This window comes from Typopeltis vanoorti, chromosome 3 (genome assembly GCF_054136105.1).
Source record: "Typopeltis vanoorti isolate ZY-2024b chromosome 3, IOZ_Tvanoo_1.0, whole genome shotgun sequence".
Taxonomy (NCBI): Eukaryota; Metazoa; Arthropoda; class Arachnida; order Uropygi; family Thelyphonidae; genus Typopeltis; species Typopeltis vanoorti.
Genome location: NC_143551.1, coordinates 96,624,744 through 96,648,344, shown reverse-complemented (window position 1 = coordinate 96,648,344; position 23,601 = coordinate 96,624,744). Strand labels below are relative to the sequence as shown.

The window sequence follows — 23,601 nt, the reverse complement described above, 5'->3', positions numbered from 1 at the left end:
AATGCAAATATATGTATACCAATGTTGTATTGTGTTATTAAAATTAGTTATGGAAACGTTGACTTTTATTTGAGTAAACTAATAAAAGTGCTTATTTTTGAGGCCTCATAATGATGTTGCGCCTCGGGTCTCCAAAAGTATAAATGCGGCCCTTGGATACTGCTTGTTTGTAATGCTAGCAGTGAACGCTCATTTTCTGTACTTAAATGCGTTAAAAATATTTACACAATTTGTTAAGTCAGATGCATTTGAGAAATTTGTCAATTATGTTCATAGAAAACGATATTGTTGAATTATTAGATTATAAATGTATGATAGAAAAGTTATATAGTTATAACTTATAAGGTATATATAATTGATAAATACTTCATTAAGTAAATGTATAAAAATTTATTTGTGAATTACTGAATAGTTTAAAGTCCATATTTTTTATAATTAAGTTTATTTTTATTTATAAATATTTCAATTACTGGCTTTTGAAAATGGATAAAAAGAAATTGGGTTTTCAATATCGCAAACGTCAAGCAGAAAAGGAAGAAAGTTTGAAAAAACAGTGAGGTGCATTTTTAAAATATCTTTGCCGAGAAGATTGTAATCGCATACAAGAAGAAAATCTTGAATATTATTCGTTGGATAATTTGTCTATAGATTCGATTAATGAATTGGAGGAGAATTCTACAGATACCAAAAATTGGATTAAAACATCAAAGGAGAAATCTACAGATCATATGAGTATTGTTGATTCTGAAGCTGGTTGTTCTACAGATCCAATCATAAAAGGATTTGATTTTACAAATTTAAATTATAATGATCCAGCAACTTGGTGTCCTGTAAAATTTTCCAATGTCAATCAGTTATATCAACTATTAGTTGAATGTGGATCCGAACAGATTCATAATTTTGATTTTCCGAAAGATAACAATAATAGAAGATTTTCAATGACTCATTATACTCGAAGGCTCTTTAACGGCGAGACAATGCAGCATTTGTGGTTATTGTATTCAAAATCCACGGATTCTGCATTTTGCTTCTGCTGTTTATTATTTGATCAATGGCGGATTAACCTTGCTGATTCTGGATTGAGGGACTGGAAAAATGCTTCTTCTATTTTAGCTGTGCATGAAAAAAAGTCAAAGACACATTGAAAATTACCATAAGTAGAAAGAATTAGAAATTTGAATAACAAAAGAAAAGAAAACCATTGCTTGGGTAGTAAAAAAGGTTGAACACCACTGGTATATGCTATCAACTGCAGGAGAATGACTCTGTCTATAACTATTAGAATTGAAAAATAAATTTAAATAATTACAATACTAAGAAACACAGGAACAAGGAGTCTTACTTAGGATGACTTCACAAAATTGGGAACATTTAAGGCAATTATTTTTGTTTAAGTTTGGGCTATGCATGTGAACTTTACAACTTTCTTTATATAATTTTTCAAAAAGAAAATAACTTTTGTGTAAGACTTTGCTTTGTAAATAGTTTTGTTTGTAAGAATTAAAGACGCCAAGAAATTATTATGTTCTTGTTTAATCCTTTATCCAAGTGTAAGCAAACGTCGCAACTAGATTACTTATATATGGCAGCTAGTGACTTCACATTAATTATTATTATTATTATGTGACACCTCCAAGGAGTCCAAAGACTCATCGAGGGAGGATACTACTCCACAACTCTATCTCCAAAACTCAATCACCCAACTACAGTGAACTGCATCATCTACACCAAGCTACTCAGCCAAACAGGCCAGCATTACCTTAGTATTAATTAATTACCTTAGTATCCCATAATGCAAAGCATGCATCCTTTCAGATGTGTATAATGCTATTCTTTATGGGAAGAACCACTACCCCGACCAGTTTTGACCTTTATTGAAGTACAATTAAAGTGGGGGGAGGATTACTTCTCCACTCACTGAATGTGACCTTAAAGGATCGCTACTAAACTCATCACTCTTGACCTTAAAGGATCATTACTAACTCATCACTCCAGGACAAGAAACTCAGTGGTGGCTCCACTCAGTGACAAGCAAAAGCCTGCTCTACTCTTCAGGAAGCAAGCCTAAATATGAACATTATTAAATGTTATCAGTGGGAGCCAGACCCAGAAGAGATACCAAGGTTGAAGTAATGCAGAAGTCATATGTTTTCCATATACAAGTAGGGAAAAGGTGTAACATATTATTAAAGTACTCTGGATTAAATCTAGTTGTTGAAAGCTTTTTGCACTTTGTTATAAATTAAATTAAAGAAGAAATGATATTCTTGTTTAATCCAAGTGTAAGCAAACAAAGTTTGCTCATGAAGCTTTTGATTCTGTGCATAATGTTAAAAATATGGTGTGATTAAACCTTTAGTTCACCATGCACTTATGTTCTACTGATTCTCTTTTAAATAATGAACTGTCATGTATCGGAACTACTTTCATCTCTAATTGTAATACAAATATCATTGATAAGATAATTAATGATTATGGCCTTCATCCTAATCTTTCTCAAGAAGAAGTTTCTAGAATTTCCAGTGCTAGAGAAAATTGAAAGACTTCTTCACTAGTTTGACCTACTAGTTTCTTTCCATCCAGTTCATAAACTAAATTCCTTCCTCTTTGAAAGACCTCTCTCTTATCCTAGAATTTACACGATCATCCCTTGTTCATGTGCCCTTTGTTATTATAGGCAGATGAGTTGTTATGCTCTGATTAGTCTAGAACAGTGGTTCTTAACCGGTGTTCCCCGGAACACTTGTGTTCCGCGAACTGGTTACAAGTGTTCTGCCGGTGAAAGATGTCGTGATATCTTTCACCGACAAGTTCAAGTATCGGATTAAAATAAGTTCCAATTTTATAAAAGGCAACTCCATGCACATTTTTATTTACAAAATAGGTACTATTTTTAACGTGTAAAAATTTAATAATATTGGAAGAAAAGATTTCAAGTTACTTTCCTTCCTTAAATACACACAGTTATGACTGGATACGAAATCCATTTGGCACAGTTAATAACATCGCGTTTTGAATTTTCGTTATAAGAAGAAGAACAATTAGTTACCTTGTCAATGTATCGTACTCTAAAAATGAAATTCTCTGAAATAACTCTTGAAGAATTTTGGATTTTTGTCCAAGTCGAATACCCAGCTCTCACCACAAGGGCACAGAAAATTTTGTTACAGTTTTCAACATCATACTTGTGTGAGCTCGGGTTCTCAATATTAATCAATATAAAAACTAAAAAGCGTGAAAGACTTACTAATATAGACAAAGAGATGAGGGTAGCTGCATCGCATACGAGTATTAGACCTGATATTGCTGAAATCTGCAAAAGCCGACAAGCTCAAGTATCATATTAAAATAAGCTCCAGTTTTATAAAAGGTCTTTTATATTTATTGTTAGCTTTATCACGCTAATGCTTTTGGTGTTCCGCAAATTTTTGTTATAATCAAAAGTGTTCCCTGACTTCGAAAAGGTTAAGAACCATTGGTCTAGAACATAAGTGGGCAACAGCAGGCCTGCGAGCCACGTGCAGCCTGTAACGTGATTTTGTGCAACCTGCGGCAGGATAAAAACTATATTAAATTATATGTATTATCAATTTAGCTATTAGTTGCGACTGCAGATTTTCTGATTGATATACTAGTTATACTCATTATTTCTGATGACGGAAACCATTTATATTCTCAACACGGAATCAAAATTGCTTTAAAAAGATTACTCAGTTTATAAAATCTGCTGCTTCTCTGTGCAAGTTGTAGTAGTGGGAGTGGTAGATTTCCATGCGCTTCAGAGTAACGCATCATTGAAAGTCACTTGCTCTGGTTACAGTGATCAGTTTCACAGTTAACAGTGTTATTGTTGCAGTTTGTGTCCCCTGGTCAGTTACTTCAGCCTTTGTGTACTTTGAGTAAGAAATGTAAGATCTGTGAAGAAAACAGGTCATTTCAGGATATATTCCTTGTCTGTGCACAAGGAATATAACCTCAAATGCTACTACATACAGCACCATGCCGCTAAATACCAAGAATACGTTGGACAAATACTTACTAAAATTGTACGTAATTTGAAGAGAAAGGTTAGTGCTCAGAAATCTATTTTTACTAAACCAACATCAATACAAAAAAGATCACTCTTGGCATCATTTGTTGTAAGTGCAGAGATAGCAAAAGCAAAAAAATCATTATCTGATGGTGAATTTGTAAAACACTGTTCTGTTAAAATGACACGTGCATTTGGGGAAGATAAAATTGCCAGTGACTTTGAAAGCGTCCCACTATAAAAACAAACTGTAACAAAAAGAGTTGAGGAAATAGGTTCTCACATATTAAATAAATTAAAAGTGTTATTACAGATTCAGCTTACTTCTCTTAATTCAGCTGTAACTGTTGCTAGTTGTGAGAGGAGTTTTTCTAAATAAAATTAATTAAGAATTACCTACATTACTATGAAATAGACTTCGCCAATGTCATCAACAATTTTGCTACAGAAAAGCAAGAAAAATAACATTTTAGAATGTTGAAATTACAGTTACACTTCAAAAATAAATATAGTGTTTTAAATGTTGAAAGTTTATTTTTCACTTGGTCAGACTATAAGAAATTTGGTTTAATCCTTTATCCAAGTGTGAGCAAACAAAGTTTGCACATGAAAATATCTTCAGGACTGGAGTCAGGTAGTACAACACCGGGCAACTCGTTGCAAAGGTGGAGCAAGCTAATATCACTCCTATCTCAGTATCTCCCATAATGCAAAACACATCTCCTTGCAAATATGTATAATGTTATGCATTAAGGGAGAGACTTCAATAAAGGTCGAAACTAGTCTGGGTAGCGGCCCTTCCCTTAATGCATAACATTATACATATCTGCAAGGAGATGTGTTTTGCATTATGAGAGATACTGAGCTAGGAGTGATGTTATCTTGGTCCACCTTTGCTACGAGTTGCCCGGTGTTGTACTGCCTTACCCCCAGTCCTGAAGATATTTTCAGGTGCAAACTTTGTTTGCTCACACTTGGATAAAGGATTAAACCAAATTTATTATAGTCTGACCAAGTGAAAAATAAACTTTCAACATCTTTCTCTAAATCCAGAGTAATTTAATAAAATGTGGCACACCTTTTGGCAACTCCTATAGGTAAAGATGACCTCGCCATTGCTTCTGCCTGGTATCCACTTCTGATCCTAGCTCCCACTGAAGAGACTGCAATAAAGGTCGAAACTAGTCTGGGTAGTGGCCCTTCCCTTAATGCATAACATTATACATATCTGCAAGGAGATGTGTTTTGCATTATGGGAGATACTGAGATAGGAGTGATGTTAGCTTGGTCCACCTTTGCTACGAGTTGCCCGGTGTTGTACTACCTGACTCCAGTCCTGAAGATATTTTCATGTGCAAACTTTGTTTGCTCACACTTGGATAAAGGATTAAACCAAATTTATTATAGTGTTTTAATTTATTTCCCTATATGGCATTTTGACTTTTTGTAGTATTTTTGGTGTCTATGAGAGGGGCAGCAAACTCAGGGACCGCTCAGAATCTCTAGCTACACCACTGCCAACAAAAAGCATGCAAGTCTAATTCGTTTAACTTGGGGTATAATTTTGCATGTACAGGAATACCTCAATTATCGCAATTCTCGATTTATCTTGGTTTATAATGTGATACCAAAATTCCAATTATTGTGCTCCAAATTCGAATTATCGCGGCCGTGAGATGTAGCCCACTACATATGCAACCAGTTCGAGTCGCCACTCTCCAGGTATCGCTCTCTTGTAGCGCTTCATTTTTATCCGACGGTGCCTTCTCACCACTTACCAGTAACTATCCGCCCTTGCCTGAAGTACATGTGGATATTTATTTCTCTTGTTATTTACCCCTACAATGAATGCTAAAAGAAACAAGGATGATTTCAAGTCTACAGCTATCAAGAAGAAACGTAGAGTGATCAGCTTGGAAGATAAGTTGCATATGATAAATAAGTATGAAGCAGGCATAACCAAAGCCAAAATTGCAAGAGAGTACGGTCTAAATGAATCAACTGTTCGCCATATTTTAGGCCACGCTGCAAACTATAAGCAACTAGGACAAAGTACATCGACCTCATCTGTATCCCAAACTACGAGAAACAGAAGCCATCTTATGATTGAAATGGAAACGCTATTGTCAGTGTGGATAGAAGATTGTAACCAAAAGAGAATTCCTCTTAGTCAAATGACTATAAAAACAAAAGCATTGAATTTGTTTGAAACTTTAAAAAGAAAACATGACTTATTTTTCACGTTATTAACAACACCACAAACACTTTTATCAACAAAGATGTTTTATTAACGCTAATATTTCGCTGATTTTCAACTCGGCATCATCAGAGCACAACACACATGTAAACGCGACAGTGAGTGAGTGAAACAATATAATTGCAAAAGACAAAAGATCTGAAGTCCTATTTTTGGCACCCTCTAACGAAAAAAAAAAAAAAAAAAAACAGCAGTTATCCAGGAGTTTTTCTTAGGATAACCGTCTCCCAAATTTTTGGCAAATTATGCAACCATGTTTGTTAAGGTTGGGAGAATTCTTCAAAGCCATTGCTGACTCAAAAAAATAATCTTTCAGATCTATAACGACTCCTAAATAACAAATTCGTTTTCCTCCATCTAATCCTGTGTGAAGGAGTGTCCAAAGCGTGGTCTGCCAGTCCTGACTTGCCATAGTAATAGTAGCGAATGTATCTTTCATGTTCTTCCAGGCAGATGTTCACTGATCTTCCTGTTTGCCCATAATAGGCCAAGTCAAATTACCAAAAATCCACAAAACTAATATTCCCCTACGCCCCATAGTTGATAGCATAGATAGTCCCACATATAAACTGGCCCGGCATTTAGCTAAGTCGCTTGCCCCTCTTACTGGCAACTCCTCTACTTTTGTAAAAAATTCAGTCCATTTCAAAACACTGGTTAAAAATCTAATCCTAAAAAATTCAGACATAATGGTTAGTTTTGATGTCACCTCCCTATTTGCCAATGTACCACTTATAGACACTCTTGATTTAATCAAGTCTAAATTTCCCCCAGATATTTTTGAATTATTTCAATTTACCATGAATGCAGGTTACTTTACATGGGGGGGGAAATTCTACAAACAGATTAATGGTACTGCTATGGGTTCCCCCCTCTCTCCCCCGTTAGCAAATTTTTACATGGAACACTTTGAAAACAAAGTACTTACCACAGTAAGTACTTTGTTTTCAAGCTACATACAAGCCACAAGTGTGGTTGCACTATGTAGATGATGTGTTTGCCATCTGGCCCCATGGACAAGACACTTTGGATGCTTTTATCACCTACCTAAACAGCCAACACCCCAAAATTCACTTCACAGTGGAAAAAGAATCAAATAACTGTTTGCCATTTCTTGACACATTAGTCACCTGCCTTTCAGATGGATCACTATCTTTTTCTATTTACAGAAAGCCTACACACACAGGAAGATACCTACATAAACAATCACATCATCATCCAGTCCAACAGTACGGCATTTTACAAACACTTACACACAGAGTCGGAGCCATTTGTTCTAACGATACAGCTCTGACCACTGAACTCCAGTACCTGCGCCATACGTTCTTAGCCAACGGCTACAATCCCTACAAAATAGATAAAATACTACATAGGCCCATTACTCTGCCCTCCCCTAATACACATGAATACAACATGACCATTTCTATTCCCTATATCAGAGGTGCATCGGAAAAGATAGCCAAAGTATTGTTGAAACATGGCCTTCGCACCACCTTCAAACCTCATGTCAAGCTGGCAACTCTGATACCCTCGCCAAAGGATAAACTTCACCCTTTAGCACACCCAGGAGTGTATGAAGTTCCATGTGACTGTGACTTGGCCTATTATGGGCAAACAGGAAGATCAGTGAACATCCGCCTGGAAGAACATGAAAGATACATTCGCTACTATTACTATGGCAAGTCGGGACTGGCAGACCACGCTTTGGACACTCCTTCACACAGGATTAGATGGAGGAAAACGAATTTGCTATTTAGGAGTCGTTATAGATCTGAAAGATTATTTTTTGAGTCAGCAATGGCTTTGAAGAATTCTCCCAACCTTAACAAATATGGTTGCATTAATTTGCCAAAAATTTGGGAGACAGTTATCCTAAGAAAAACTCCGGATAACTGCTGTTTTTTTGTTTTTTTTCCCGTTAGAGGGCGCCAAAAATAGGACTTTAGATCTTTTGTCTTTTGCAATTATATTGTTTCACTCACTCACTGTCGCGTTTACATGTGTGTTGTGCTCTGATGATGCTGAGTTGAAAATCAGCGAAATATTAGCGTTAATAAAACACATCTTTGTTGATAAAAGTGTCTGTGGTGTTGTTAATACTGTGAAAAATAAGTCATGAATAGCCATCAACGCCTAAGCTTATCTGTTAGATTAAAAAGAAAACAATTAGAAAGCGAAAATGATTTGGCGTCAGTAGTGAAAGAAACTTTCTCTGCAAGTTCAGGGTGGTTTGATCAGTTCAAAAAGCAATCGAGCATTCATAGTGTTCGTGTACAAGGTGAAATTGCAAGCGCTGATGAAAAAGCTGCAGCTAGTTTTTCCTGGTGAATTGCAACAGATCATTGAAGAAGGAAATTATACCGATGATCAGATATTTAATGCTAACGAAACAGGCTTATTATGGAAAAAAATGCCCACTAAAACATTTTTAGCAAAAAATGAAAAATCACAGCCTGGCTACAAGGTTTCGAAGGAGCATGTAACACTTTTACTATGTGGCAATGCTTCTGGAGATTACAAAGATGAAGCCTCTCTTTCTTTATCGTTCACAAAATCCTCACCTGCTTAGAAGTTTAGTTAAAAATTTTCTCCCTCTTCATTGGAGATTCAACAGAAAAGCTTGGATGACGAAAACTATTTTTGATGATTGGTTTAAAAACTGTTTTTGTCCTGAAGCTGAAAGGTACTGCAAGTCATTAAATCTTGATTTTAAAATCTTGTTGATATTAGATAATGCACCTAGTCATCCAACAGTACTGAATGATTTGTGCAAAAATGTAAAAGTTATTTATTTACCACATAATACCACTTCCATCATCCAGCCAATGGATCAAGGTGTAATCGCATCCTTTAAGGCATATTACCTACGAAGAACTTTTTCACAAGCAATTTTTGATATTGAATGGAAGGCATTCAATATCAAAAATTGCATTGAGAATGTCAAGGAAGCATGAAGTGAAGTAATGTCTAGCAACCTGAGAGCAGCATGGCAAAAGATTATTCCTCATTGTGCAAATGATTTTAAAGGATTTGAAAATGAAGTAACCTATGTTATCAATGACATAACTGAGCTTGGCTTCAATCTAGGACTAAAAGAAATTGAAAAAGGTGATGTTCAGGACCTGCTTCAGTCACATGATAAGAAGCTGGATGATGAAGACCTAATTAACCTCGAGAGAGAATGTGCTTACGATGCTCAAATCGATGATAATGACGAACAAATTGACTTGGCACTGAAGGAATTTACCCTCAAAGAAATGGACGAAATGTTTAGAATTGCTGAAAATTTTAAAGAAAAAAATCTTGAACAGCGATCCTAATCTCGAGCGATCACTTAAAGTTCGTCAGGAAATTGAAAATTCCATCCGTTGCTACTGAGTTTTATATGAAGAAAAAAGAAAGAAAAAATTCCACCAGACAACTCTACACCAATTTTTATCCAAGAAAGAATAATGTATGTACTTCTTATATATAAATAAAGATTAAGGAATCTTAATGAACCTTCATTTTTTATTTAACACGTTTAACACATTTCTTTTTTACTTCATATATAAAATTTAATTAATAGATTTGAAAAATCCTTGGCATTGATCACCTACTTTACACGCATTATTTATCCCGATTATCATGGATTCGATTATTGCAGTATTTTTCCTGGCAACAATAACCGTGATAATCGAGGTATTCCTGTAATTTATATATACAAACATACAAAATATTAGTTAATTGGAACCAAAGGTTTACAAAAACATTATATATTTTAAGAAATATAATCATAATTGTAGTTTTTCATACATAAAAAAAAAGAGAGTTATTTCGATGTCGATGGTTTCATAAAATCTAATAGATTCGTCTGACAGCATATTGTCTTTTTCTTGTCATGCAAAATTTCTTCATAGCAAGCCAATGATTTTTTTTATTCCTTGCCTTGTGGCTACAATTCATTCCTCGTTAGAATCTATGTCCTCCAAAATCTATAAACCTTTCTTAATTAAGCTGAGACCTTTTTTGTTAATTTTGCAATTGTCATGTGCTTTTCTGGTAGAACTGGATCTGAGGTTTCGGTCTCTTCAGTAGTGCTTTGCTCACGCATCTTTATGAGCTCATTGATTGTAAGCTCCTTGTTATGTGAGTCTAACAGCTTGCTGACATCTTCACTGTTGACTTCTAAATCTAATTGCCTTGCAAAGTTGACAACTTCTTCTATTGTCTCAGCAACTTGATCAGTTTCTGGCAACATTCCATTTCGCATTTAAAAAAGGGATGGACAAAGTTTTTTCCAGACACCAGTCAAGTTTTTTTGGGAAATTTCACCCCAAGAATCTCCGATAATCCTTACAGCATCTAAAACATTAAACTGTTTCTAAAACTCTTTAACAGACAGTTGCTCATTTTGACTCATAGCTTTATTTAGACTTGCAAACACATGCCGTGTGTAGTACGCTTTGAATGTTTTGATAACTCAGTCCATCAGTTGAAATAAGCTGGTTGTATTTGGAGGGAAGAAATCAACTTTTACATGTGGATCAAACTCAATTAAAGTTGCAGGAGGGTGACCATGTGCATTATCAATAATGAGCATAACTTTAAATGGAATTTTTTTAAACTGGCAATAATGTTCAAATTCAGGTATGAAGTGGTGACCAAAGCAGTCTTCAAAAATAGAAACTGTCACCCAAGCTTTAGAATTTGACTTCCAAGTCACAGACAAGCCAGCTTTAGATTTATTTTTTAGAGCTCTTGGATTTTTGGAGCGATAAATTAAGAGAGGTTTTAACTTGTAATCACCAGCTGCATTTCCACCAAGCATTACTGTAAACCAGTCTTTAGAAGCCTTAAAGCCGGGAAACGTTTTTTCTTCACATGATGAAAGTTCTCTTAGGCATCTTTTTTCCAGAACAAGCCGGTCTCGTCTACATTAAATATGGTTTGACTGGCTATAGCTACCTTCCTCGATGATAGCCTTAAGTGTCTCAGGAAAAGAAGACATAGCCTCTTTATCAGTGCTTGCCTCCTCTCCACTCTCCGCAATGCTGTGGCAGTTACAGCGATATTTAAATCAGTTGAACCAACCATTACTGGCCACGAAATTTTCTTCTTTGGCTGCTTCTCCAACTTCTACTTTTAGCCTTTCAAAAATCAGCTTGGCTCTACATATTGTCGTATGATCAACTGGACAATTTTGTACTCTCACTTTAAGCATCGTTTCCATCTCACTATTAATCCCATAACGTTTATGAATTATGCTTAAATTCAATGATTGGGCATTTTTTGCAGCAGCGAGAATTCTTTCTTTATCTTTTATGATTGTTCTTACTGTGGATTCCTGTAGATTGAACTTCTTTGCTAGCTTACAAATTTCCATTTCGCCATCAGAATCCTTCATAATGTTGAGTTTTGTTTCCAAAGTCAATATTTTTCTTTTCTTGCTAGCTGTAGAAGAATCGGACTTGCTTCTTTTGGACAACATTATTATTTTTTATGTGATAAAAATTTTTATCAAGAACATAACATTTTAACAATCGCAAGGTTTGTAGACTATAAAAATTGTGTATGAATGGAGACCGCACGAAACACGTCAGTGTTTGTTTGCAGCATGTGCAACACTGGCGAATGCGGCCGGCGCCGGAAAGATACGACTAGTGGTGAGGCTTGAAGAGGGACGGGAATATGTACGTATAAGAAACCGCGTAACTCCAGATTCACGTAAGTCGGGGTAGTGCAAATCAGGGTATTACTGTATATATATATATATATATATATTTTTTTTTTTTTTTATAGTACAGAAAGACTGCTCTAGAGACCAAACATGGAACTTTTTTCAAATCACTTGAGACCTCCAATAAATAGATCAGTCGTTTCACACTGGACAATGACATTTATCTCCCACCTAAATACTTGGGTGATGTCAAAGGACACAAAGTAGAGAGCAGCTGATGGAAGGATATTCCATAGTAGAAGAAACATATACGCAAAGGTGTGATCTGAGTTGCCAGGAAAAGAAATGGCCTCTGAAATATATTTGGAGGGATAATTGGTTAAGGAGAGATTAAGTTTTGGAAGAGTACAGATGGTTGTATTCTGATTGGTAGACAGACAATTTGGTTTAGATCATTGTTCACAGCAATATTGCAGCATCTCTGTCAGTGGAAATGCAAATGGAGTTGTAGTCAATCAAGAATCAGAAGTCAAAGAGGTCAGAATGATGTTTGGAATTTGGGAGTGGTATTGACATTAGATCAATGTTATAAAATTAGAATAAGAATAATTTTATCACCCTTGCATTGGAAGGAATCATACAAAGTAGTTTGGTCGGTTAAAATGTATTATGATGTTTGTAGCTGCTTTTGAGGTTTAGTCAAAAACAGGAAGTTATTTCCAGATGTTTGTAATTAGATATGGAAGTGTTTTTGTTAAGATTTTTTAAGGATTTAAAAAAAATAAATTGACACTGCTGTGCTACTACAGTTCACCACACTATTTGGACTTCCTGTAGGTATGATCTGGAAGAGTAGGTGGTAGCAGGATGATGTGTCTGGTGACTGGAAGCCTCCTTATGCATTGCCATCAGCTTTAGTTAACTGGTTCATATAATTACTTTGCTGCTGTATCCTTGAGTGGAGATTGTAGGACTATACAGTATGTGTGGCATTCTTATGAAAGGTACCACTCTCACTGCTTGTAACAGAAAGAAGTGTTGAGGACCAAATGTGGTATCGGGTTCAGGATGAGAATTCAGAGGTCAGAGTACTATTTGGAATTTAAAATTAAGTTACAATTCCAAATTAAGTTAGATCAGCATTTGTTTGAAACAGCAGCAATTCATGAAAAGAGTAGTTGGAAAATCTCAGTTTTTGTATAATGAAATGCTTTTTATTTTATATTTGCAGCTTTTACAGAGATATAATTATTCAAAATTTAGAAAGATCTGTATCATTATAAATTTCACACCTGTATTTCATATGCTTTGCTATAGACTTCAAGAAGAATTTCTCTCCTTGCAAAGAGATCTGAAACAAACTTTAGAACAAAGCAAAGAGATCAAAGAAAGCAGTGAAACTACGCTTGAAAAAGCACATAGAATTATTTTGGAGAAACAGAGCGAAATAGATGACTTGAAATTGAAGGTAAGCTAAAATGTTTATTTTAATGATGTTCATAACTTGACTGAAATCTCATTATGATTTTTATCTTATAACGTGATATTTTCTTATAATGAATGCACACACTTAGCAGACAGAAATTTGGTGGACAAGCTCACTAATATATATATATATCCTCCATAGAAAAATTTCCTTTATATGCCATATGCATACAATTCATCCCAATATTCTCTTATATTCATTCGTATATCAACATACCTTTGGAAGATGCACTGGAATTTGTTTTAAGCAGATTTCTCAGTTGATATCATCAAACTATTTGAATTTGTAATTCCATCTGGCTATTTTGGTTGTCTAAATAAATTTTATTATCGAGTTGAAGGGGACAGTATGGGAATTCTTTCCCCATGTTGGCATCTACTTCACAAAGTATTTTTGAACATTACTTCTCAACATTCATCCCAAGCTGTCAGTTTGGTTTTAGACATGTTGAAGTTTTTGTGGTATTACACAGTATACTATACTTGTAATTGAGTGTTCCAAAAATTTATAATCAGAATTAATGCTATTCATCTAGGGATGCATTTCACATTAGAAATGAAAAATAACCATGCTATTTCCTTCTTGGACATTCTCATTTTTTTCCAACTAAATGGATGTTATATTTATGCTCAGTCACTATCCATATTTAAAATCCACTATTATAAGGATTGTCATCCTTCACTCTCACCCTCTGTTCACTTCATGGATATGTTATTACATCACGAATTACTACACAAAAAATCCACTTTTTTATCTAATGATATTTTTATGACACTTGTATCAACAAATACAGGTTTCCTCCTTTTCCAACTGAAGGAATGTGTAGCCAGTTCCTTACATTAATTCATACTATATCTTGAGTGTATTGCCAAGATGCTTGGGACTACTTGACATTCAGGCACCATGCCTAGCCAAATCTTGAACACGTTTGTTTAAGCTTCCTCTGTTGACGTTTCCTAATGTCGCTTAGATCCATCACACTTTTAGTCTAATCCTGCTTTGACCAATTCGGTAATTCATTGCAAGGAAGATCAAATTAAAGTATTGTGAGCCAGAATAATCTGATGTGTATTCTCTTTTATGCATAGGATTGTCTGAAGGAAGACTGAATTCCGTCATAATTGCAAATTTTGTATGGAAAGGTTGTATAAGGAAAGCTGTGAAACATTATATTATCCTGATCTAAATAGATATGAGCAACTGTGTTATCCCCTTTGGGTGAAGTAGTGCTGCTTAGCATTGGTCTTTTTACTGCATGGTGTTAGGACTTATGATAGGCCATGCTGCTCTGCTAAAACTAGTGATTTCATGTGTATGTGAAATTACCAGTTTTAGTAGAGCCATGTTGCATTCTTCCAGATATTACCTGCACTAGCTATCATACCTGTTCTTGAATTCATTCACACTACTTGCATTCACCATCTCCAATGGCAATCCATTCCAATCATGCACCACACTTTGAATGAAAAGTCTAGCTCTCACCCCCCCCTTCTTGAGGACATTCATTCTGAACTTCCATGGATGCTATCTTGTCCTTTTCCCCACCCTCCATAAAATGAAAAATTCCATTATGACCTTTTCAGAAGTTTGTTGGTCTCAATCACCTCTGTCACCTGTTTGCTAGTGTCACAGTCCACAAATTCTTGATCTGTCTTTATAATCTATATTCCACAATCCTGATATTTTAATACTCGCCTTGCACTCTGTACACAGTATCAGAATCACCATGGAAACCAAACCAAGCACAATAATCCAAGTGAGGTCTTATCAAGGCCTCATAAAGAGGCAAAATGACTGCCCTAACTTGACATGTCATGGTTCATTTCAGCATTGCAATTATCCTCTGCCAGCCTGGTTGGCTGGGTGGTTAGCATATCTGCTCTCTAGCCAAGATGTTGTTGGTTCAAATCCTGCCATGGATGTTTATGATTGTCCTACTAACTCTGTGTGGAAAGGGATTCTGCAACTGTTGCACTTCTAGCAGAAGGATTCACTCCCAAAACTCAGTGAGGTATGGGAGATGCACTGGAATCTTTATGACCATACAGCATTAAAATGATGTCACATGTGATTGATTTAGCTAATTATCCTCTGTGTTGTATTTGCAGTCTTTGCTATATGGCTTTTGAACTTCAGCTTCTTGTCTATTAAAGCTCCAAGATCTCTAGCCTAGTCAGTTTCATTTAGCATAATCCCACCATTAGCCATTTTTTTATCATTATCATAACACTAATTACGGTGTAGACCATTTGGTCTGTTCCGGTCTCATTATCCATCAAATATCCTTTTTTGAGGTCTACCCTGCCTTCTCTTTCCAATTGGCTTATATTTTAGTATTTGTTTAGGATGTCGGGTGTTGGCCATTCAGTTTACATGTTCAATCCATTTTTGTTTATAATTGTTTAGATTTTCTTCAATTGATTTTGTTTTTAGTTCTTTTAAAATGTCTTCGTTCCTTTTTTTTAATCTAATAATGTGTATTTTGCAGTTCTTCTCATAAATCTCATTTATCATCATCATCATCAAATTCCTGCCATGTACCCTCAAGGGGTGTACAGGATATGATAGTACTACATGAAAAAAATTACATCATTATTAATTTCCTATCTACAATTTTCCTCCAAATCAGTCTGTTACTTGTCAAGACTCCAACATTATCAGATCTTATATTTCTATCGTCTAAAGCACTTTATACTGTATCAATCCACCTATATCTTGTTCTTCCTCTGGGTCGTTTTGCTGCCAACCTGGCAGAGAACACTTGTTTTGCTAATCTTTCCTCGCCCATTCTGTTTAAGTGACAATACCACCTGAGATTAGCTCTGCTAATGCATTCCTGGATGCTGACAATGTCAAGTTCTTTCCTAATATCCTCGTTTTTAATATGATATTGCCATTGATGCCATCTGTTCACACCTATAATCTTTCTCAGGACTCTCATATCTGTGGTCTCTAGTCTTTGGTCAAGTGTTTTACTTCTGACCCAGCTCTCAGATCCATAAGTTAAAACTGGTTTGAACACTGTCTTTATACAGCTAATTTAGTGTTCCGACTAATTTCTCTCTTATTCCATATGAATTTATTCAGTTGACTTCCCACCATACCAGCTTTGCTGATTCTGTTGTCTATTTCTATATTTAATTTACCGTCTTCAGTAAAAATCATGCATAAATAGCTGAAATGTTTTACTTGTTCCACAGGTTCTCCATTCACAAACAGGTGATATTTTCAATGATTCTGCCTATTTTCATTGTCTTTGTCTTTTTATTGCTGACCTTCATACCATATCTATTACAACAGCTATTCAATTTAGTCAGAGAATCTTGCAGACTTGTAGCAGATTTATTTAGAAGTACAACATCATCCGCATAAAGCAAAGAGCTGACATTAACATCTCCAATTTTGATATCATGTTTAATACCACTTTCCTTTATAATGTGATCCATATAGATAATGAATAACAGAGGGGATAATGTACATCCTTGTCTCACACCAGATTTAACATTAAACCATCTTCCTGTACTTCCTTCAATTCTAACTGCTGACTTACAACTCAAATAAAGACTAAGTATTGCTTGATATAATGCCCCATTGACACCATATAACTGCAGCATATTGAATAGCTTCTCTCTTGGCACCTTGTCATATGCCTTTTCCAGATCGACAAAACTTAAATACAGATCTTTGTTATATTCCCATGCTTTCTTGACTATTTGTCGTAAAGTGAAGATCTGATCCTGACAGCCTCTATTTGGCCTGAATCCAGCTTGTTCTTCACCAAGCTTTTCTTCCACAATTCTTCTCAACCTTTTCTCAAGTATACTTGCATAGATCTTGCCAGGAACACTCAGTAGGGAAATACCTCTGTAATTCTCACATGCAGTTTTATTTCCCTTTTTATATATGGGTACTATGAGAGCTCTACTCCAATCATCGGGAATTTGTCCCTCTGTCCAGGCTTTCTGAACTATGCAGTGCAGCCACTGTAAGACTTTTATACCACCATACTTCAGCATTTCTGGTCGAATATCATCTACTCCTGCTGCCTTTCCACATTTCAAGCCTTTGATGGCTTTTTCTACTTCTAGTATGGATATGTATTCCTGACTGCATGCCTGTTGAGTGTTTTTTACCACTGTGCTGTCATCACTGCTTGTTTCATTTAGCAGTTTTTCAAAGTAATTACTCCATACTTCAAGGATATCTTTTTCTTCCGTTTTCATGTCACCTTTATCATCTCTAACTCCTTTTACAGTACTCTTTCCTCCATTCCTAAGCTTCTTCAACAACCTCCAGAATATTTTGCCACCTTCTTGATATTTATTTTCAATGTTCTTGCCAAAGTCTTCCCATGACTTGTTTAGCTAGTTTTACATAGTGTTTAGAATTCTTGCATTCGTCTCTATATTCTCTAAGTGCACAAGCTGACTTATTTGACAGGAACTTTTGGTGTGCTTTCTTCTTTTCCTTCACTGCCTCTTGAACTTCCTGTGTCCACCAGGGAGTTCTGATTTTTTTATCCTTGCAGATAACCTCACCACATGCCTCTCTGGCAGAATCAATCAATCTTTTCTTCAGAGTTTGCCACTGAATCTCCAAGGTTTGATTCCTGTTCTCAAACTCTTTCATTTTTTCTTCAATAATCTTTGTGTATTTTAGCCTACAGTTCACATCTGAGAGCTGCTCAACTTTTATTCGCTTTAAAACTTTCTTATTCTTTTCAATATGAAATTCAATTTTATCCTGCTCAAGACTAAATAGTGATCACTTCCAATTTCAAATCCTCTGTACACTCTGGTGTCCTGCACCAGGGAGAAAACATCACTATCAACAATAACATAGTCAATGGGACTTTTCTTATTCCTAGCCTCTTCTCTCCATGTGAATTTGTGCACATTTTTATGTTGGAACATGGTGTTAGTAATAACCAGTCCATGTCCTGAGCAGAAATCCAACAGATATTTGCCATTATTATTAGCTTTGCTCTTTTCTCCAAATTTTCCCAAAATATTTTTGTATGTCTCACAATCATTTCCTACTCTGCTATTTAGATCCCCAACAAGGACCAACTTTTCATTTTTCATTGTGTCAGTTGCTTTTTCTAAAGCCTCAAAAAATTCCTCCACTTCTACCTTAGTAGAACTTTCTGTGGGACCATAGGCACAAGTAAGTCTCATTGTCCAGTTCCCCATTCTCATATTTGCCCACATTACTCTACTTGAGACCGACTGCCATTTAAGAAGATTAGCCTCGTATTTTGTGTTGAATACTATGGCTACTCCTTGTTTTCCTTGATTATCATGCCTGAATATAACATTTTGTATTTATTGCTCAGAAAGATCTCACCAGTTTTGGTCTTTTTTGTTTCAGTCACCCCTATAATGCCAATCTGGTACTTATGTAATTCCTCAGCTAGCTCCATTTCTTTGCCATTCAGGCTTCTTATGTTGATAGTACCGATCTTTAACTCTGGTGATGTTGAGTTGGGGTTTATTTTCAGATTTGTTCCAGTAGCTGACTTTTCGCTGTTCGCCCTGGTTCCCTGGCGAAAACAACAGGGGCCTTGTTTAACCGGGCGACGCCCCGGCCGGCATGAAATTTTGTCATGTTGTACCATCATTCTATATTTTGGTTTAACCAATAAGAATACAATTTGGTCGGCTAAATCCCAAATTGCCAGCCCATCCTCGTCCGTTCAGTATCCAAGTAGATACCCAACAGGGTGCACCACGAGAAGGTGAGGATTGGACATTAGGTCAGAAGCCCTGGTCGGTTCTCCGCATTCCTTTAAAGGCTATGTGGAGGTCTCCTCTCAGTTATACAGCTTTGACCCTTAAGCACCCCAATCTCATTTATATAAATCTCATTTATATAAATCTTATTTTTATTCTTTGTTTATCGTGTTTGTTTATTGCCCAAATTTCACTGCCATATAATAATGTGGGCACTGCTAAAGTATTGTATATTTTCAAGTGTGTTTCTTTTTGTACTATATTTGGGTTGAGTGTTCTGTTTATTAGGCCTATAATCTGTAAATATTTTGAAGTTTTTAATTTTATGTCCTTTTCTCCTTCATATGATATTTCACATGCAAGATAACAAAGTATTTATCTATTCATACGAATCATAATACGAATCATATGAAGAAGAAAAAGACATAGACACTAAAATATATCTTAAATATATTATTTATTATGCCATTTAAGCCATCCTTGTACCAGGAATGGCTTAAATGGCATAATAAATAATATATTTAAGCCATCCCTGGTACAAAAACACACTAGAATCAGACTATATAATGTCTTGTCAAAACCAGCTCTACTATACGGAAGCGAAACATGGACCATGAAAAGGAAAGATGAAAAACGAATTCAAACAGCAGAAATGAAGTTCCTCAGAAAAACAGCTGGATATACCAAGTGGGACCACAAAACAAATGAAGAAATCTTACAATCCCTAAAAATCAAACCAATTAATTACTACATAAGACAGTATAAACAAAAATGGCTAGAACATTTAAATCGTATGGACAACAGCAGACTACCAAAAAATATTATACAGATACAAAATAAGTGGAAAAAGAAGAATCGGAAGCCGAAGAAAGAGATGGCATGAGACTGGAACAGGCCACATGGCCTAAATTCCATGTTAGGAGGAAGAAGAAGATTTATCTATTCTATTATTTTATTATTAATAACTATTTTGCTTCTAACTGGAGTTTGTCCACAAAATGCCATTGTTTTAGTTTTATCTATGGAAATTTTCATTCCAAACTGTTCTACTATAATGTTTAAATTATATATTGCTCTTTGTAAATTGTCTTCCTTATCTTATATTATTACCTGATCATCTGCAAATAATAGTGTATTTATTTTGTTATTCTGGGAAATTTCTATACCTTGATTGTTTAAGGTGTTCCACTGTATTAATATTTCATTAATGTAAATATTGAAAAGTGTTGGAGACAGAGGGCACCGTGTCTTACTCCTTGATTTATAGATTGTTTTTTCAGACAACTTTTCATTTATTTTTATTTTTATTTCATTATCTTTGTATATATTCAATATTGCATGTAGTAAAATATTAGGTATATTTATTCTTTGTAATCTACAAACAGTATATATCTTTTTACTTTAAATTAAGGGGATAAAAATCCCTTATTATTTTACAGCCAGTATGCGAAACTCTAAGATCGAAAACTATGATCTAAGAGTTTCATGCCGACGAACTATTGGCGAATCCAAACATAAGTGACCACCTGGTAGTACCACACCAAGGCAACTCGAAGCAAAGGTGGAGCAAGCTCCCTCACTATCCTTGATATTTTATCATAATGTAAAAACACACAGCTCCTAGGAGATGTAATACTGCTTTACATTATGAGGAGAGGTCACTACCCAGACCGGTTTCAACCTTTTTTGAGATCTCATCGGTGAGTAGCTAGACCTGGATAATATCAGAGTTCAATTGAAAAGACTTACATGCCTTCACTATACGAATGCCAGAAAGGTGTGCCCATATATTATATTATATTATAACTAAGATGAAAAGCCAAACAGCTATTTTTCTGGCAAAGTTAATTAAATTAAGGGGATAAAAATCCCTTATTATTTTACAACCAGTATGCGAAACTGTAAGATCGAAAACTACGATCTAAGAGTTTCATGCCGACGAACTATCGGTGAATCCATATGTAAGTGACCACCTGGTAGTACCATACCAAGGCAACTCGAAGCAAAGGTGGGGCTAGATGAAATAGCCATTTGGCTTTTCATCTTAGTTATAATATAATATAATATATGGTCACACCTTTCTGGCATTCGTATAGTGAAGGTATGTAAGTTCTTTTCACTTAAACTTTGATATCATCCAGATCTGGGGAGTGACCTCTCCTCATAATGTAAAGCAGTATTACATTTCCTAGGAGCTGTGTGTTTTTACATTATGAGAAAATATCAAGAATAGTGAGGGAGTTTGCTCCGCCTTTGCTTCGAGTTGCCTTGGTGTGGTGCTACCAGTGGTCACTTATGCTTGGATTTGCCGATAGTTCGTCGGCATGAAACTCTTAGATCGTAGTTTTCGATCTTAGAGTTTCGCATACTAGCTGTAAAATAATAAGGGATTTTTATCCCCTTAATTTAATTAACTTTGCCAGAAAAATAGCCGTTTGGCTTTTCATCTTAATCTTTTTACTTTGTCAAATGCTTTTTCATAATCTATAAACAAAAGATGAGTTTACAAATTAAATTCTCTTTTTTTTATAAGTAGTTTTAAACAGAAAGCTGAACCCATTGTAGAGCGTCCTTTTCTAAATCCATTTTGACATTCTATTAATATTTTCTTACTATATTTTTAGTTTTTTCATTAAGTATTCTGCTATATATTTTGTATCATGTATTCAATAAACTAATATCTCTGTAGTTAGCAGGTTTTGTTTCATCCCCTTTTTTAAATATAGGTATTACTATACTTGTATTCCATTCTATTGGTATTTGTCCATTTGTATATCGTCATCATCAAATTCCTGCCATGTACCCTCAAGGAATATACAGGATATGATGGTACTACATGAAAAAATTACATCATTACTAACTTCCTATCTACAATTTTCCTCCAAATCGGTCTGTTACTTGTCAAGACTCCAACATTATCAGACCTTATATTTCTATCATCTAAGGCACTTTGTACCGTATCAATTCACCTATATCTTGGTCTTCCTCTGGGTCATTTTCCTGCCAACCTGGCAGAGAACACTTGTTTTGCTAATCTTTCCTCTCCCATTCTATTTAAGTGATCATACCACCTGAGATTAGCTCTGCTAACGCATTCCTGGATGCTGACAATGTCAAGTTCTTTTCTAATATCCTCGTTTTTAATATGATATTGCCATTGATGCCATCTATTCATGCCTATAATCTTTCTCAGGACTCTCATATCTGCGGTCTCTAGTCTTTGGTCAAGTGTTTTACTTCTGACCCAGCTCTCAGATCCATAGGTTAAAACTGGTTTGAATACTGTCTTATATACAGCTAATTTAATGTTCTGACTAATTTCTCTCTTATTCCATATGAATTTATTCAATTGGCTTTCCACCATACCAGCTTTGCTGATTCTGTTGTCTATTTCTATATTGAATTTCCTATCTTCACTAAAAATCGTGCCTAAGTAGCTGAAATGTTTCACTTGTTCCACAGGTTCTCCATTCACAAAACAGCTGACATTTTCAATGATTCTGCCTATTTTCATTGTCTTTGTCTTTTTATTGCTGACCTTCATACCATATCTATTACAACAGTTATTCAATTTAGTCAGAGAATCTTGCAGACTTGTAGCGGATTTATTTAAAAGTATAACATCATCCGCATAAAGCTGACATTAACAACTCCAATTTTGATATCATGTTTAATACCACTTTCCTTCATAATGTGATCCATATAGATAATGAATAACAGAGGGGATAATGTACATCCTTGTCTCACACCAGATTTAACATTAAACCATCTTCCTGTACTTCCTTCAATTCTAACTGCTGACTTGCAACCTCAAATAAAGACTAAGTATTGCTTGATATAATGCCCCATTGACACCACATAACTGTAGTGTATTGAATAGCTTCTCTCTTGGCACCTTGTCATATGCCTTTTCCAAATTGACAAAACTTAAATACAGATCTTTGTTATATTCCCAGGCTTTCTCGACCATATGTCGTAAAGTGAAGATCTTATCCTGTCAGGCCTCTATTTGGCCTGAATCCAGCTTGTTCTTCACCAAGCTTTTCTTCCACAATTCTTCTCAACCATTTCTCAAGTATACGTGCATTGATCTTGCCAGGAACACTCAGTAGAGAAATACCTCTGTAATTCTCACATTCAGTTTTATTTCCCTTTTTATATATGGGTACTATGAGAGCTCTACTCCAATCATCGGGAATTCGTCCCTTTGTCCAGGCTTTCTGAACTATGCAGTGCAGCCACTGTAAGACTTTTATACCACCATACTTCAGCATTTCTGGTCGAATATCACCTATTCCTGCTGCCTTTCCACACATTTTAAGCCTTTGATGGCTTTTTCTACTTCAAGTATGGATATGTATTCCTGACTGCATGCCTGGTCAGTGTTTTTTACCACTGTGCTGTCATCACTGCTTGTTTCATTTAGCAGTTTTTCAA

The 23,601-nt window shown here is 35.4% G+C and overlaps 1 protein-coding gene across 5 annotated transcripts in view; it reads left to right on the top strand.

The window, feature by feature from the left end:
• Positions 1 to 23,601, top strand: part of LOC150108406 (centrosomal protein of 83 kDa-like) — a 300,734-nt gene that overhangs the window by 24,123 nt on the left and 253,010 nt on the right. For all 5 annotated transcript variants that reach the window (XR_016548132.1, XM_090390751.1, XM_090390750.1 and 2 more), the window contains exon 3: positions 13,264 to 13,414. Coding sequence is in view for 4 of the 5 variants with exons in the window: in XM_090390751.1 (XP_090246877.1) it covers positions 13,264 to 13,414 (151 nt within the window). In the remaining variant the exon portion in view is untranslated. The remainder of the gene's footprint in view (positions 1 to 13,263; positions 13,415 to 23,601) is intronic.